At 33.1% G+C, this 16,551-nt stretch overlaps 3 protein-coding genes across 4 annotated transcripts; 2 read left to right on the forward strand and 1 right to left on the reverse strand.

Annotated features, from left to right (window-relative positions):
* The first annotated feature begins 1,989 nt into the window (after positions 1 to 1,989).
* Positions 1,990 to 4,641, forward strand: LOC111913489 (putative methylesterase 12, chloroplastic). The gene is made up of 5 exons (XM_023909191.3): positions 1,990 to 2,581; positions 3,434 to 3,673; positions 3,770 to 3,913; positions 3,980 to 4,114; positions 4,203 to 4,641. Exons 1-5 carry the CDS (start codon positions 2,312 to 2,314, stop codon positions 4,473 to 4,475), a joined length of 1,062 nt encoding a protein of 353 aa, XP_023764959.1. The 5' UTR covers positions 1,990 to 2,311; the 3' UTR covers positions 4,476 to 4,641.
* A 1,680-nt stretch (positions 4,642 to 6,321) lies between these two features.
* Positions 6,322 to 7,715, forward strand: LOC111913491 (40S ribosomal protein S21-2). Of its 2 annotated transcripts, none has more exons than XM_023909192.3 (4): positions 6,322 to 6,410; positions 7,128 to 7,198; positions 7,282 to 7,414; positions 7,504 to 7,715. In XM_023909192.3, exons 2-4 carry the CDS (start codon positions 7,149 to 7,151, stop codon positions 7,564 to 7,566), a joined length of 246 nt encoding a protein of 81 aa, XP_023764960.1. In that variant the 5' UTR covers positions 6,322 to 6,410; positions 7,128 to 7,148; the 3' UTR covers positions 7,567 to 7,715. The 2 variants fall into 2 exon arrangements, with proteins under 2 accessions (XP_023764960.1, XP_023764961.1); XM_023909193.3 differs by having other exon boundaries at positions 6,364 to 6,406.
* A 1,530-nt stretch (positions 7,716 to 9,245) lies between these two features.
* On the reverse strand, positions 9,246 to 11,822 carry LOC111913492 (serine/threonine-protein kinase-like protein CCR4). Its single transcript, XM_023909194.3, has one exon. The coding sequence runs from the start codon at positions 11,683 to 11,685 to the stop codon at positions 9,367 to 9,369; it is 2,319 nt and encodes a 772-aa protein (XP_023764962.1). The 5' UTR covers positions 11,686 to 11,822; the 3' UTR covers positions 9,246 to 9,366.
* Positions 11,823 to 16,551: the final 4,729 nt, after the last annotated feature.

The raw sequence follows: 16,551 nt of genomic DNA on the forward strand, positions 1-16,551 counted from the left end.
CTACTCTAACCCTCTCCCATGTATGGGAAAATACCGGTAATAGTAAAAAAACAGGGGGTAATTTCAAAATTTAGACACGAAAATGGACATTTCCGGGTATAGACATGCATTCCACGGAGCTACATCCGCGGAATCTACTGTAGCTCCGCGGAATGGCAAAATCGTAATTAAATCAATGTATATAAAAAAAACTCAAGAGCCATTCCGCGGAACTATAGTAGATTCTGCGGAGCTCCGTGGAGGTAACTCCGAGGAATGAATCTCGAGGTTTTTTTTTTTTTTTTTTTTTTTTTTTTTTTTTTTTTCTGCATCGGTTCTTCGGAGTTTATATTCATTACCCAACTAATTATTTTCAAAAAAAATTATCATACTATCATAATCTTTTCTTGAAAATAATTAGTTGGTGAATAAATATAAACCCCGAAGAATCGATCCAGAAAAAAAAAAACTCAAGATCGATTCCTCGGAGCTACCTCCGCGGAGCTCCGCGGAATGAATCTTGAGTTTTTTTTATATGTTGATTTAATTACGATTTTGCCATTCCGCGGAGCTCCACAGAGCTACCTCCGCGGAATGCATGTCTATACCCGAGAATGTCCATTTTCATGTCTAAATTTTGAAAATACTTCCTATTTTTTTGGCTATTTCCGGTATCCCCCCTCATGTATTCCCCCATTTGGGGGATATGAATAGTACTACACAAAATATGGTGTTATATTATTCATTTCTCCCAAAATGACGATGAACTTTGCGTTGTCGGTTTTAATCCCTATGTTTATATATTTATACATTTTTAGTTTATTTTTACTTACTAAATATAATTTAAATGTAATATTTAATACTTAGAATATTTTGTTATATATTAAATTATATTAATTAATTATAAATATATAGTTTATTTTTTGCTCATCAAATTCATATAAAAAGCTAAATACATATTAAAATTTAAAAAAAAAACAATAACGTATTTTACAAAAGTTTATAAGTGTTATAAATATAATCTTATTTATTTAATATTATTGTAATGAAAAAAATATAAATTATATATCTGTTAAAACCAAATTAGTATAAAGGGTATGTATAACAATCTATGTAAGTTAGAAGAATTAAATATACTAGGAATATGATTTTTTGGGTAAAAAATGAAGTAGAGTTGGAAATGAAACATTATTTACCCCATTTTTTACTTCATAGATTATCTAAATCATCTCAAAGTTTAAATATTAAAAATGAATTAGTTATAGAAAATTTAAAATCCTAGAACACACCACTAAATTTATTAGTATATCTCAGTTTTGACAATAATGTTTTATAAAATTTCATTATTTTAATTCATGTAATAAAAAAAATTATAATAAATATTTTTTTGTGTTAGAAAAACACAAACTATTTACCATTATATTTATTTTATGGAGAAAAATATATTTATCTTAAGAGAAATTAAATATTCTTATATATTTTTTTTATTATCCTTTTGTCCATATGAAATGGTGACAAGTTGATTAAATTATTATTAATTTCATTAAATGTTACGTATATCAAAATTTGTTCTGATAAGATGATGAGTAGAATAAAATATAGAAAAATATTTAATTTATTTTAGCATCAATAATAAATGTTTCAATAATTATAATGTTGATTTATATATTTAATACAATAAATACTTTATATATAATAGATATATTAATTAGTGGAATTAATTAATTTTTTATTAATAAAAATAAAAACATCATGATATATAGAATTTAGGTAATTCAAAATCTGATATGACAAAAGTTTTGAGAAAACGACAAATGTAAAAGGATTTTCATTTGTTACAATAGAATTTGTTACGATAGGAAAGTCAAAACTTATTACCAAGTTTCAGCTAATTTTGGTAAAGATCTGTATTCTAATTTTGAGAACTTCATTTCCTCTGATCTTTGATTTTGTAAGTTGCAAATTGTAATGAAGTAAAGTAGCGATGAGATTCTCCTTTTCGGCGGAACACGTTTTCACAGGTTCAAAACAAAAGAGCGTGCCCCACAAGAGCTAAAATCCAGAGAAGACGGTGAAAATCAACAATTAATTGGGTCGCAAATTCAGCTCCTTGCGTGGGCCTTTTTTTCGATTGATAATCCCATTAAAGTCTCACTGTACTTTCACCTAATCTCTCTCTGCCTCTGTGCACCCTAGATAAAAACACTCAACTATACAGGTAATACATGAGCTCCAGCTCTCATAATTTGGTTTTATACGCAACCGACATCCCCAAATTCCTCTAATCTCAAAATCTGTATTCTGTTATTCCCCTATTTTCCACTGGCAAGAAATGGGTAATCGATTTAGTTGCAAGACGAAGAACAATAGTAACGGGTCAAAGGGTAGTAGGAGATTCGGTGGGGGGAATCGATCACAGAGGAAATTGCAATCAGATGAGGAGTTATTACACATGCAAGCTTTGTCTCTTGCAATTCAACACCATCAATCGTCTCAGCGATTCGATGGTTCTTTGTCTAGACGAATTGGATCCACCAGTTCTCGCCGCCGCAATAACCCCATCTCGGATCCGACCTTGACTAACCCCAAACAGCAAAAACAGGTCACTTCATTTATATCCTTTTGCTTTTTTTCTTTAGTGGGTTTACTTTGCTTATTTAATATGTTTAATTTTTCTGAAAAGGCGTGAGGGAAAAAGTTAATTTGATTTGTTTGAAGAATTCAATAGCCTAAAAAAGAGCTTTTTCTTTTTCTTTAGTAGTATCTTGATAATCATATAGCCTTTCTGCAGCGTTGACTATTTCTATTGGGTTGCTCCTTTGTTCTTTTAGCTATGCATTCATACCGGTTTTGCCTTCGAAGCAACTTTTAAGCTTTTTGTGTTTTTTCTCAAAGGGAAACTTCTATATATCTAACAATTTTGTTTCAAGATAATGGCTAAATTTATGATGTGTTGAGAAGGGATGAGTAGAATCTGAGATACATGATTACAATAGGACTTGTTAATACCATAAGCTCATAACTTCATTGAATTTACCATTCAATTTCCATCTATTGTATATGTTCTCTGTTGTTGTTGTGTGTGATTTGGAAGTATGGGACACTGCTTGATGTTTATGAGCATTGATATAACCTTTTAGTTTTTGGTGCAAAATCATAAATGAAATAATTTATATCTCCAAAAGGAAAACTGTAAATCGGTTCTTAAATTTCTGTATAAGTACATTTTCTGCACTAATGGTGAAATCAGTTTGTAAATGATCCATAACATTGTACTTGAAAAACTCTACCCAATTACAACATTGTACTTTCATTTAGTGTCTTATCAGGACATTTGTATTTTAAATATTCTCCAAACTACATTTCTATAATTAGGTAGATCTTTCAAACTACAATGGTGTAATAAGTGAAAGTATGTAGCTATTTCTTGAAATTAACACTTTTTTATATTCAGTCACCAGAATTCTTGGAGAATCTTGAAACGAAAAAAATTGTTTTGATACATGGAGAAGGATTTGGAGCATGGTGTTGGTATAAAACCATTGCTCTTCTAGAAGAATCTGGAATGCTTCCTACTGCATTAGATCTTACTGGATCCGGTATTGATTTGAAGGACACAAACAATGTCACTACACTTGAGGACTATTCAAAACCACTAACTGATTATTTGCAAAATTTACCCGAAGATGAAAAGGTAAAACATATTTCTATTCTACCTCTTTTACTTTTAACATCATTACATTACATGATTGTTTTTTATATACGTTTGTTTATTTGTTAACATATGTAGGTAATTTTAGTGGGACATAGTAGTGGAGGTGCTTGTGTTTCGTATGCGTTAGAGCATTTTCAAGATAAGATTTCTAAAGCAATCTTTTTATGTGGGACAATGGTAGCCGATGGACAAAAACCCTTTGATGTTTTTGCTGAAGAGGTATGCATTCACTTAAAAACAGCTTATTGGATTAAGTCATGTAGTATATAAATTCTCTTTTCGCAGCTTGGATCTGCAGAGCTGTTTATGAAGGAATCCAAGTTCTTGATACATGGAAATGGGAAAGACAATCCAGCAACTGGATTCATGTTTGAGAAGCAACAAATGCGTGGATTGTATTTCAATCAGTCGCCTGCAAAAGTAATCTTCCACTCCCATTTATGCATTCTTGATGATTCATGAAACCTGATATAAGAATTATAAATTGATGGATTATGAGTGATTGCAGGATATAGCTCTGGCTATGGTTTCAGTGAGACCGATCCCACTGGGACCCATAATGCAGAACCTGTCACTATCAAAAGAGAAATATGGAAAGGGGCGTAGGTTTTATGTTCAAACACTTGATGATCATGCCCTTTCACCAGATATTCAAGAAAAGCTTGTAAGAGAAAATCCACCAGAAGGTGTTTTCAAGATCAAGGGTAGTGATCATTGCCCTTTCTTCTCTAAACCACAGTCACTGCACAAAATTTTGCTGGAGATAGCTCAAATTGCATAAGGGTCGAGTGGGGGATATGATAGAAAGAAACTGAGATGTTTTGTTTTTATGTGTATTTATTATAATTCATATTGTTATCAAATGTTTTAGAGTTTAAGTTGTTAATTTGTTCATAGGTGCCCAGTTATAAAGAACATCAATATAGCATCCCTTTTTAATTCCCAAAGTGTATGAGGTTGATTTTAACAATAAATATTACTACAAAGAGAATCCCTTAATGTCCCATAAAATCCATATGAGGGATAATTGTGATTCTATAGTGGCTGGCTTTTGGGGGTCGTAAATTGGGGATAACAAATTTGGGGGAAAGTTTGTTTAGTGCGAGTAAAAACAAAATTGAAGATTCGGAACCAAAAACCATTATTTGGTTTTTGGTTGTTACAAAAGTCAAGAGGTTTGGTGTCATTGTTCTTTACATAAAAACTGAAACCCAAATCGAACAACTAAAAGCATAATGTTTTATGTATAAGTTTTATTAATTTTGTTAAAATTTAAAGTAATTAATATACAGTTTTTTTTAGTGGTACCTGTCAAACACACCTTTGTCCATCAAAATGGTAGTAAATCACGGATCACTAATAATATTTTTAGACATGAAACCTTGGATCCTCGGTATTAAAATTTGTACTTCAACCATGGAGACTAAAAATTAAATTATGAACATAAATATATGTTTTGTATTAATAAATTACTTTTCTTTTGTTAAACTTTAATGAAAAACACAAAAGTAAAAATAAAACATGATCAAAAAAACCTTAACTAAAACATAATCCTAATTTCAAAGTCCAATTGATTTTTTCGTTAGCGAACCAAGCATTGCTTCTAGCTTTAATTTTCAAAAATTTATATATTAATAATCATAATCTTAAGATCGAAACCAAGAGAATCGACGAAACTAGTTATAGGTGGCATATTATGTTTACTTCGACACCATTTACGTAAATTTTTTTTACTGACATGATTGTGATTATTAATATGCCATTTTTAACCAGTTTTCACTGGGCTTCTTCTCAATATTAGGCTATATTTGACAGACTAGTTGAAAAGCTAGCTAGTAGCTGAAAAAGTAGCCGATAGCTGAAAAGTTAGCTACTAGCTTATAAGCTAGCTGACAAAAAATAACGTTTAGTAAAAATTAGCTGATAAACTAACTGAAAGATATAAAATGACATAAAAAGACATTTAGAAAATATATTTTTTATAATTAGTTAAGGATATATTTTGAAATTTTTAAAAAGGCTTCTGAAAAGATAATTTAATTAGTTTTTTAAAAAGCTAGCTTATTAACTACTTTTTATACCAAGTCAAAGTTTAAGGATCATAGATTTCCATGACCATTACATGCGATATTTTTATCATTTGGGTTTCAATTAATGTTTATTCATCCCTCATGGACGTGTATGTATGTCTATTCTCTAATGCAGTAATTGATGAGTTTGGATAGCAATTAGTAGAGTTGTGAGGTTAACTTGGGGTGGAAGAATATCACATGCATATTCATTGACGTAAGGTTCATATTATTATGATATATTATTAATGATTATATAATGTTTGCTGATGATGCGATTTTTGACAATGATTTGATATTCAACAAATGTTTGTGGAATGTTGATGATATAATATCTATTGTGTATAAAAAGTTTCTTCATGAGTCATGACTTTAAAGATCATATAAGATGGTTGTTATTCTACAAAAATAACCCATGCATTTTTTTTTCCAAATATATTTGGTGAATTTAAATGTCAAAAAAGAATCCTTGAAGGGGTCCAATTGAATATAAGAAATAGTGTAAGGACCAAACTGATTAGGGATATGATAATTTTAGCCTCCGCATACAACTATATAAAGGAACGCAATTAGGGTTTTCATATCCTTTAAGCCAGACGCCTCATCGTTACGCAGCTCACAGCCGGACTAAACCATCTTCATCGTAGGTTTGTGTTGTATTCCTCCATCGTCCTCTAATGTATATCATAAAACTATACTGTTGTTATTCTCCATTTTACATTGTTCAATTGAATTCCGTTCGAAACTGTTATTTTTCTTGTAAAACCTATGTTTCCGAAATGCGCTCTAGCACTGGCTTCTTTCCGATTAGACCCTCACTCTCAATAATATGTGTAAAGTGATTTGTAATTTTCAGTTCATAATTGATATGATTGATTTAGCTAGCGAAAAAAATTTGCTGATAATACCGACTAGAAATGTATAGGTTTCATCGATTTTCTATTTTTTAAGAAATAGGTTTGGAATTATAAAATTGTTCTTGTTTAATAGATCGTATTCCTTAGCAATGCCGGAGTCTCCTTGTATGGAGTTCATACGGTGTACATGTTATCCTGTTGGATTATTTGTGCAATATTTCTAGGTTTTTGCCTCACACATTACATATAATTGCAAGCTTTTTTATATCAAATTTGATCTGTTTTTCGTTCAGCTAGCTTGGATCATTAACTTATTTTGCTTGCTATTCTTTGTAAAAGTTTGATTTTTTGTATGTTTGTTGTGTGAACTTACTTCATAAACTTTGAACTTAAAAGTTAATAACAAGAGTTTGGTCATTATACTGAATTATATAGGGATAATCCTTAACTTTTTAGCTAATTGTGGCCTCTTATTTTTGTCATTATTTTTGTTTCTTGATTTTACAGTTGTCATAAGAACTTGCAAAGATGCAGAACGAAGAGGGTCAGAACATGGATCTTTATATCCCAAGGAAATGGTATGTTTTTTAACATGTATATTTTGCATTAGAAAAGTAACAAATTATGAAAAATCAGCTCAATTTCTTTTTTTCTTTTCCAGCTCTGCTACAAACAGGCTAATTACCTCAAAAGATCATGCTTCAGTCCAAATCAACGTAGGGCATTTGGATGAAAGTGGCCGATATACTGGTCAGTTTTCCACATTTGCCCTCTGTGGTTTTGTCCGTGCCCAGGTTAGTTTCGTCTTTTAGGCTTTATAGCAAATGACTTAATCTCTGCGAACATGTTTTATTGACATTTTTTAATTGTTTTGTTTGTGTAGGGAGATGCTGATAGTGCACTTGATAGGCTGTGGCAGAAGAAGAAAGTTGAAACCCAGCAATAGATATTTTATGACGATTGTGCCCCTCCTTAAATTTGCTTTAACCCCATGGGAATGTTGAGTTTTTCTTGGTGGAATTTTGTTGGACTTTTATTTAGATTCTGTTTCACTTCTATCCGGGAATGAAAGATTGCATTTAGTTTGAATATCAAGTTTGGAGTTTTATCTCAAAGTTGTGTTTTGGGCTACATATTTGTAAAACAAACCAAACGAAGTAAGTTTAGCTTAACAAACAAAAATATATATACAAACAAACGTGCAAAATATATTTATCCGTCTATTCAAAGCATTACAAATCTGAAAATTATAAAATTTCTCAATTCTAAACAAAATCCTTGAGATGATCAACAATTTCATAATCAATGTGTCGTTGTTTAAAAAAAAGACTTTTTGTAAAGTATTGAAACTTTATGTCTTATTTATTAAAAATCACAACTTCATTCTTTTGAATAGAAAAAAGAGAACGGAAAACTGTTTACATTACCTAATGGAAAAACAAATCTCAAAGATTTTTCTACATTCTCAAGGCATATTAAAGAATACTTTCTTAAGTTTCTTTCCAATGTTTTACTAAAGGCATATTAAACCGAATAGTCAAGGCATATTCGGTTTAATGGATGTTCTAAAACTTAAAGAATAAAAAACATTGTTGTTGGTCCAACGAGTTCTATCCAATATTCTAAAAACTAACTGGTTTGATTTTGGTATGAGTTTTATGAAATTTGGTTGGATATCTGCCGATGCAGAATCTATTATTATAAAACAAAATTTGAATTAATATTATAAAATAACTAATTAGCGTGAAATATAGTATATATACCACAAGTAATTGCATCTACGTGTATTATAATTTTAATATAATCAAGAATAAATAAATTATGCACTAATAATACGCAAATAGTTGTGCAAAACCCATGTTCTAGAAAGCATGTGATAATGGAGGGGGAGCGTCGAGAAGTCAACCCTTGATTTCAAATTATTAGACTTTCTCGATTTCATTGACCTCAAGAGTCGATCGAGGGTGATCTTCTTTTTCAATCCACGTTGATATCTTTGACCTGCCATGCAAATCCGGGCGATACATCCAATACAACCTACGCCACATCATACTTCGAGTCGTTTGTGGGTAAAACCTTGGACATAATAACATATTTTTATATATGTTTAGGTTAAAAAAACACCCCTATTTTACTAAAGATGTGTATGGGATGGGATGTCACAGCACCCTTTTATATAACTGTCTTCATTTTTTTTATGATTAATATTTTCTATTATAAGTTTATAACATGTAATTTGTTGATGTAAAAAAATATAAGCCATCGCTATTTTCAGAGCTTTTAATATATTATCTCACACTCCAATTCTCAAAATGCCAACACTAAGAATTTGACATTCCAACACAAGAAGAATGGTCATCGTCCTCACTTAAAGTAACAATAATAAATTTTAGTTTGTAATATTTATAAAATTTAATTGTGACCCTAATTTATAATGTAACAATAATCAGTTTTTAATAAAGAAAATAGGAAGTTGAATAATCAAAATAATCAATTTTTAATAAAGAAAATAGGAAGTTGAATAATCAATCAATACAACCATATAAATAATTCAATCAATAATTGAATCTATAAAAACTTAACAAAATGCTACAAAAAAAAAGTTTGAAAAATATTATCTAAAAGTTTATGAAAACCAACTCCAATTTATCACATTCCCATTGCTATCTTTTTTCCTCTTTAAATTGTAAATATTATAAGATTCGAAAAAGACGGACTGTAATTATGTCATTAAACGGACTGTAATTCACGCAGAAGAGCTATTTGAGCTATGAGAAAAAGACGGTACCGTCAAACAAGCCGTTAACGCCCTCTCCAAACACGAAACAACTTCACTCATACACGGTCGATCTCTACCCTCCAAAGTCACACAATCAACTGCTAAATATCCAACATATTTCACCGCCTCAATTTCAAAAGGCGTAGGCGGGGGAACTTTATGATCCAAAATTCGATGCATCTCCTCATGCACAATATACGGTACCACCACATCAACTACATTCCTCCTCTCTCCCGCCTCATTCTTGTGAATCGCACGAAGCCCAGATAACAGTTCCAACAAAACAACTCCAAAACTATAAACATCACTCTTAGCATTCAACTGCTCAAACTTATAATACTCCGGGTCCATGTACCCAACCGTACCCGCTGCCCGTAACGATAGGTGCGACCCGTCATCTGGTGGGCCCATTAGCGACAGTCCGAAATCCGATACTTTTCCGGTCCAATCACCATCAAGCAAGATGTTGGAGGACTTAATGTCACGATGTATGATCGGTGGTTCCGCGTAAACATGAAGATACTCTACTCCGCGGGCCGCGTCTAATGCCAATTTGATCCGGGCGGGCCATGACATTATATCCGAGCTAAAAAACTCGTGTAAATGTTCGTGAAGGCTACCTTTTTCCATGAATTCGTATACTAACACCAGTTCGTTGTTTTCTTCACAAAATCCTAGTAATTGGACTAGGTTTTTGTGGTTAACACGCGAGAGAAACTCGAGCTCGTTTACAAACGCGTTGTCTGTATCTTCTTGGCGCTTTTTTGTCCCCCCAGGAAGGGAGGAGGAGGACGTTGACTCGGCCCGTTTGACGGCAACTTTTTGACCGTTGGGTAATATGGCGCGGTAGACCGAACCGAAACTTCCGATCCCGATTCGGTTTTCATCGGAGAAATTGTCCGTTGCATTGATGATTGTTTGTAAAGTGAATTCTTCCAAGTGATTTGCGTTTCCTGTACTAATTAAATGTGACAATTTCTTTACGAGAATTCGGTTTGAAGTTTGAAGTTGTGATGCGATTTGGATGTCTTCCATTGGTCCGGAATCGTGGACCCGGCTTCCTTCGTTTGATTTGCAGAACCTGAAGATGAGAAAGATAAGAACAGCGAGGATTGATGAGCAACCGATGATTCCAACCACCAAGAAGGCAACCATTTTGGTACTCCAACCACTTTTGCGCGGTGGTGGAAGTGGTGGCGGGACAGGTGGTGGGACTGATTCCGGCGGGTCTTGATTGTAAACACACGGCTTGCAAATCATCAATGTTCTGCTGCAAAATGATCCGTAGTTTGGAATTGTACCACAATTGCATGTGGTTGTGCATAAACCTGGAATCACGTCTGTGAAAATAATAGAATTTGAGTTCAAAGATTCATTCCCCCAACAGTAGAGCGAATAATTCGAAGTCAAAATCCCACAAAAAATACCGCGATTTGCCTGCAATGCTTCGAAAGAAACCTGTCGTAGATTTTCCGGCAAACTGAAACCATTTCCGCCCCAACAAATCACTGTTCCATTATCCCTGATTGCACAAAATCGATTATCTCCCATGGAAACTGATTTGAACACACCATTTGGTTTCGAAATCATAGCGTCTCCCCAACAATCTAAACCACCAGTGGAATTAACGGCACAAACACGATTATATCCGGCGGAAATCACACTGTAATTACCCACCGGAGAACTGTTAGTGATGTTGAAAGTATTACTGCTACTTCCTACGCACCTTATTTCTCCAAATTCAGAGAACCCACAAACGTAATTCTCCCCAACTGTAACACTGGATCGGAATTGAGATCGATTGACGTTGGAATCGTCATTGAATTGATCCCATTGCCAACACAGGAGCTGATTGGTGGCACTAACAATCCCGCAAACATGAGAGTCACCGGAATCAATGTCTTGGAGAGATGGGCCAAGGTAAACCCTCTTATACACCGTACTTCCATTGTTGAGAAACCTCCAGCAAACTAGAAACGAAGTGGGTGTTGTCGATGGATTCGAGAACGGCGAGCTTAATGCACAGAGGAATCCAGCTCCACCCACGATTCCAACGAAGGGATACCTGTTTCCTTCGTTGATCGGAAGTTGAAATCCGTCGGGGGAGCTAGTAGTGGTGCAATTGAGGCGGGTTCGTTGTTGGGTAGGGGATTTAGTTAACGCACAAATGAGGGTTTGGTTGGAATTGATGTGGGAAATTGATACAGTTGGAAGTGAGGAGATGGAAGGGAAATTGAGAAAAAGAAAGAAGGCTAGAGAGAAGAGAGCGAGGAGGGAATCCGCCATGGAAGTGCTGGTTTCATGGTGTTTGTGCGTGTATGTGTGGAGGTGTGTGACTATGCAAACGCGGTTTGTTCGGGATTGTAGAAAGTGAAGGGAGGAGTGAGAACGAGTGAATGACAATTTAAGCACGGAAAAATGTCTATTTCCTACGACACTCCAAATACTGGTTCAGTTATATTTTAAAAGATTTATAAACATTTAAACAGTATTTTTTTATTAAAAAAATATTATAATTATATTAATATAATTTTCAGATTCATATTCAATATAATTGTTGCTAATCATGGTCCGGGCCATGCGCTGAAAATCATATGCCTTGTTTTTATAAGTTTATTGGAGCTGTAAAATTGGGATACGATTTATCACGTTATTAAATTATTGTAAACCGTATTTTCAGTTAGCTTAATATGTTCGTTATGTTTTCTATAAAACATAAAATCTTGTTTATTTTTTTTGATCAATTTATATATATCAAGTTCGCTTTTGACATGATTATCTACAAATGTTTGAAGGTGTTACAAAAAACGTTACCAATTTATGCATATAGAAATTAGTAATATAATTAAATATGGTTGCACAAAACAGTAACAAATCTATTTTGCAACATAAAAACAAATACACATAAAATAAATAAGCATTTTCCACTTGACTCATATATTCACCCTTTGTACCTACAACTTATGACAATGTTTGCACACTCCCAAGTCCCACAACCAAACCACATAATTTTTACATGTTAGAAAAACTAGGGTTTGTGGTGAAGATCTGGATACCAACTTGGATCGTGAGTATATTTTCCGAACTAATATTTCTACCCTATGCCTGGGTTGCAAGAAATTCAGGCTAGAATAATCCAAGTGGACACTTACGATTCTAGGCACAGAAATCGTAAGCCAATTTGCTAGAGAGATTCTGTAAGAGTATGATGAAAACGAGAGCTAAAATTCGTGTCTCTCTTATGAAAAGAAGAGTCGTTTATATAATAAACAATATTAGGGTTTCATTAGGGTTGGGCCGTTATAAGTTCCTTTGGTAGCAAGTTAAGGTAATTCGGATTTTAATGAGGATTTAGGGTTAACAAAACTAACGAGTTTCGTTAGTTTACCATAATTACCCTCAAGAATTTGAATTACTTCTATGTACCCATATGTAAAATTCGGTGCCCCTTGGACCTTGCTAGGGGCGCTGCCCCTTTGGAAACCCCGGACCCTGACTAGTCGTCGAACCGGCTTCTAATTCGATCTTATATATTTGTGCACTCTGCACAACCCCGTACATATATCAGAGTACAAATTATGAAACTCTTTAGCTCACATGTTAGTTTGAGTACTTAAAATGACATGATGACACTAAAATCACCAACATTAGACACTTGGACTATATTTTTACCAAATTGATTATTTATCGATTGGATTTTGCTATGATTCAGCAAATTCAATACTTTTATATATATATATATATATATATATATATATATATATATATATATATATATATATATTTATTTATTTATTTATTTTGAAATTTTAGATGTTACATCTTGCATCCAAAGCCCATTGTAATTTCATTTCTTATAGTATATTAAAATATACGTAGATGAGAATATATCAAACTAATATATAACCTTTCTGATAAACAAAAGGAAGAAACTATACCAAGGTCAATTTACTAATGTCTAGGAAGCATCCACATAAAGTGACAGAGATAATTTATGTGAACAAAGATTCTACATATATATTTACTTTGAGGAGTTTCTGCTTATGGAATGAACAAGTGATTACGCATCACATGTCTAGATAAAAAATGTAATCAGTAATCGTTCCAAGAACCAATGACAACGATTTTAATTTACAAGCGTTCTAAATTTTATCAGCTTGCTAAACAAGTTTTAGATTTTTTTATTAATAATTAATGTTGGGGAAATATAATGGTGATGGTGGAAACCGGATTTCTTATGGATCGTGTAAGTTAACTTTTTGAACTGATATTTTCACCCAATGTCTGGGTCACAGGAAATCCAGTCTAAGATAATTCGAAAGGAGACATGTGTATCTAGGCACAAACAATGGCGGTTCTTGTAGGGTATCTGGTGTTGCATCGGCAACACCTACTTTTCATGTACGGTGGAAAAAATTTCGAATTTTTTTACCTATTTTTCTTGCAACGGAAACATCTACTTCAAACTCGGCAACACCTAGTATGTATTCATGCGTCTGCCCCTAGACACAGAAACACAAGCCAATTATCAGAGAGTTTTGTGTTCGTTTAGAAAAATAAGAGCTAAGAAGAAGGTTATGTATATGGCTCAAAAAAGAACGTATATATGCATGACAGATTAGGATTTAATCTTCTAAATTAGTTAAAAGAATCTTGAATTTAATGACATAATCAATGGTTTTCAAATTGATGAGATTTGTCAATTTTATCATAATTGCTCACCTGAATTCGATTTTTCTATAAAGAAACTAATTCAAATTTCTGAAGATCTTTTGAGGCGCTGCCCCAAACCCCACCAAAGGGTATGCCCCTAGGACCTTGCAAGGGGGCATGACCCCCTTAACCCCCGCTATTCTATCGTATCGGCTTATAATTCGATTTTATACATGCATGTACTCCACATTCACCGAGCATGTAATATAGTATACAAATAATAAGCTCATTAGCTCATATGTCACTTCCAATAACACTAAATGTCAGGTGACATTAAAGTCACCAACAACTAATAATCAAACAAAGAATTGAAAAATTAGAATACCCCGAAACATTCTAATTTAGTTAGTTAACTTTAAATGTACGAACCGACTTTAACCCATCTGCAATTATGTACTAACTAAAGGTGACAATTTCGAACCACACATGAAGAATTCGAATTGGCTTATATGTTTATCTCTAACAATCAAAATAGGTAAAAATCATAGTAATTGAAGCCCAAAAGTAGTTTTGATACTAAGGGTATAATTTTTTTTTAAGAAAAAAGGGTTTCCTTAATGAGTGTGTTCGAATTAGCTTTACACACTCCACGACTAATCTCACATGCGAACATAAAGATATACATCATGTCATGGAGTCACACCAAATGAATCTCCATGGCCACATGAGCAAATAGCAACAACCGGATTAAAACTCGGGTAGATGAAATATCATCCACATCCCTAAACTGTTTCACCGATAGGCCACTATTCAAGTGGTTTACAAAGGGTATAAATTTACAAATAAGGAGTACAAGTCTTGATGACCTCATCAATGAGGATTAGAGAGTTGATGACTCATTTGTGCCATGCTTGAGGACTTTTATGCAAGTTAAGTTGCTTGTTTATATTTTTAGAGATTGTTAAGTTGCCAAAGACGTTTATGTCTAATTGCGATGTTTAGTTTATTGTAACACCGTAAATTTTCAAACCAAAATTTTCAATTTAAAACACATTTATCTCATTTCAAAATTCACAAACGTGCCATAAATATCAAAACATCAAAACACATGTCCAAAACTATATATATCACAAATCCAGGATCTTCCCAAACATAACTATAATTTCGATGTGTGTACAATCAAGCTAGTGTCTTCCCGTGATCTTGAGAAGTATCTGAAACACATAACACATAATACGGTAAACACCAAGCTTAGTGAATTCTCCAAAATACCACACACTGACACACATCACATTAGCCACTCGCGGCTAACTCAATACGACCCTCCAGTAAATGTGTCTCAGTGGAGACCCTCCGGCCCCACAACTCGGATGGACCCTCCAGTCCTAATTCAATAAGCTCATAATAATAATATCCATCATAAATCACAAAGACATAATGCAGAATATCACAATACACAGGTAAGCACATAAGACATCTCAGTTACACAAAAATACCGCTCATGGTAAGTATAGTGAGAAAAGTCACCTCGCAAAAAATTGGATAATCACGAACTCAAATCACCGGTCTAGCCTCCGCTTAACACATATGACAATTATCTCTAATTAAACACGGCTCTCAAGAAGTTAAACTAACCTAACCTACTAAAAATGTTATTTTGGAATTTTTTTTCTCTTATTAATCATCTTATTTTTAATTCATCTAAGTATTCATTTTGTTGGTTTAATAAAAGAAAATATGAATATAATTTTTTTTTTACCTTTCTACTAAAAATTCTTTTTTATTTGATTCAGATTCTTAAAAAAGTTAACCATCAAAGATATTTGATTAAAATTTTTTGTTAGATAAAAGTTAATGAAAAAATAATGACAATAATAGTAAGTTTTATGAGGTTAACGGTTGGAGAATTTGTAAATACTAAGGCTCAAGGGAGTGGCTCGCCAGCTCCCTCGCCATGAACTCGCCACCACTCCTTTCCAGGTGTTAAGCCTCACGCTTCTTTAATATTCGCTAGGAGCTTGAAGACACGAAAGAGAAAAAACAAAAAAGAAGAAGGGCTATTGATTGGTCATTTTTTTGTTTTGTTTTTTGTTTTTTGTTTTTTTTTTTTTAAATCAAGCTTTTTGATCGGTTCTTTTTCAGTTTTTTTTTTTTCACCTTAAAATCCAAGTGTATATGTGTTTAAGATAAAAGCTTATGTGGTATGTAAAATTCTGATTTGGCAATGCGTTTAGCATGTGTTAAAAATGCTATCACTTTTCATAGCCTAATAGTCTCATTGCTCAAATTAAGAAATTTGAAATCCACTACTTGAAAATGGTCCATGGGGGGATACAAGAAGTCCAAAATTAGGAAGATTAGCGTGTGAGTTTGAACCACGACCCTTTCATATGACCCAGCAATATTGTTGATTTTGACTTTGTCAATTGGGAAAAACTAAGAAAAACAAAAAGCAAAGAAGAAAAAGAACATATCGGTTGAAGTTTCGAATATTCTATA

Source organism: Lactuca sativa, chromosome 1 (genome assembly GCF_002870075.4).
Source record: "Lactuca sativa cultivar Salinas chromosome 1, Lsat_Salinas_v11, whole genome shotgun sequence".
Classification (NCBI taxonomy): domain Eukaryota; kingdom Viridiplantae; phylum Streptophyta; class Magnoliopsida; order Asterales; family Asteraceae; genus Lactuca; species Lactuca sativa.

Excerpts from the sequence above, each read along its gene's own strand:
- LOC111913489 (XM_023909191.3), top strand. The coding sequence starts at position 2,312 with ATGGGTAATCGATTTAGTTGCAAGACGAAGAACAATAGTAACGGGTCA. Across the intron at positions 3,914-3,979 it reads TTGATGTTTTTGCTGAAGAG|CTTGGATCTGCAGAGCTGTT; the intron begins GTATGCATTCAC and ends CTCTTTTCGCAG. Across the intron at positions 4,115-4,202 it reads TCAATCAGTCGCCTGCAAAA|GATATAGCTCTGGCTATGGT; the intron begins GTAATCTTCCAC and ends GAGTGATTGCAG.
- LOC111913491 (XM_023909192.3), top strand. The coding sequence starts at position 7,149 with ATGCAGAACGAAGAGGGTCAGAACATGGATCTTTATATCCCAAGGAAA. Across the intron at positions 7,199-7,281 it reads CTTTATATCCCAAGGAAATG|CTCTGCTACAAACAGGCTAA; the intron begins GTATGTTTTTTA and ends TTTCTTTTCCAG. Across the intron at positions 7,415-7,503 it reads GTGGTTTTGTCCGTGCCCAG|GGAGATGCTGATAGTGCACT; the intron begins GTTAGTTTCGTC and ends TTGTTTGTGTAG.
- LOC111913492 (XM_023909194.3), bottom strand. The coding sequence starts at position 11,685 with ATGGCGGATTCCCTCCTCGCTCTCTTCTCTCTAGCCTTCTTTCTTTTT.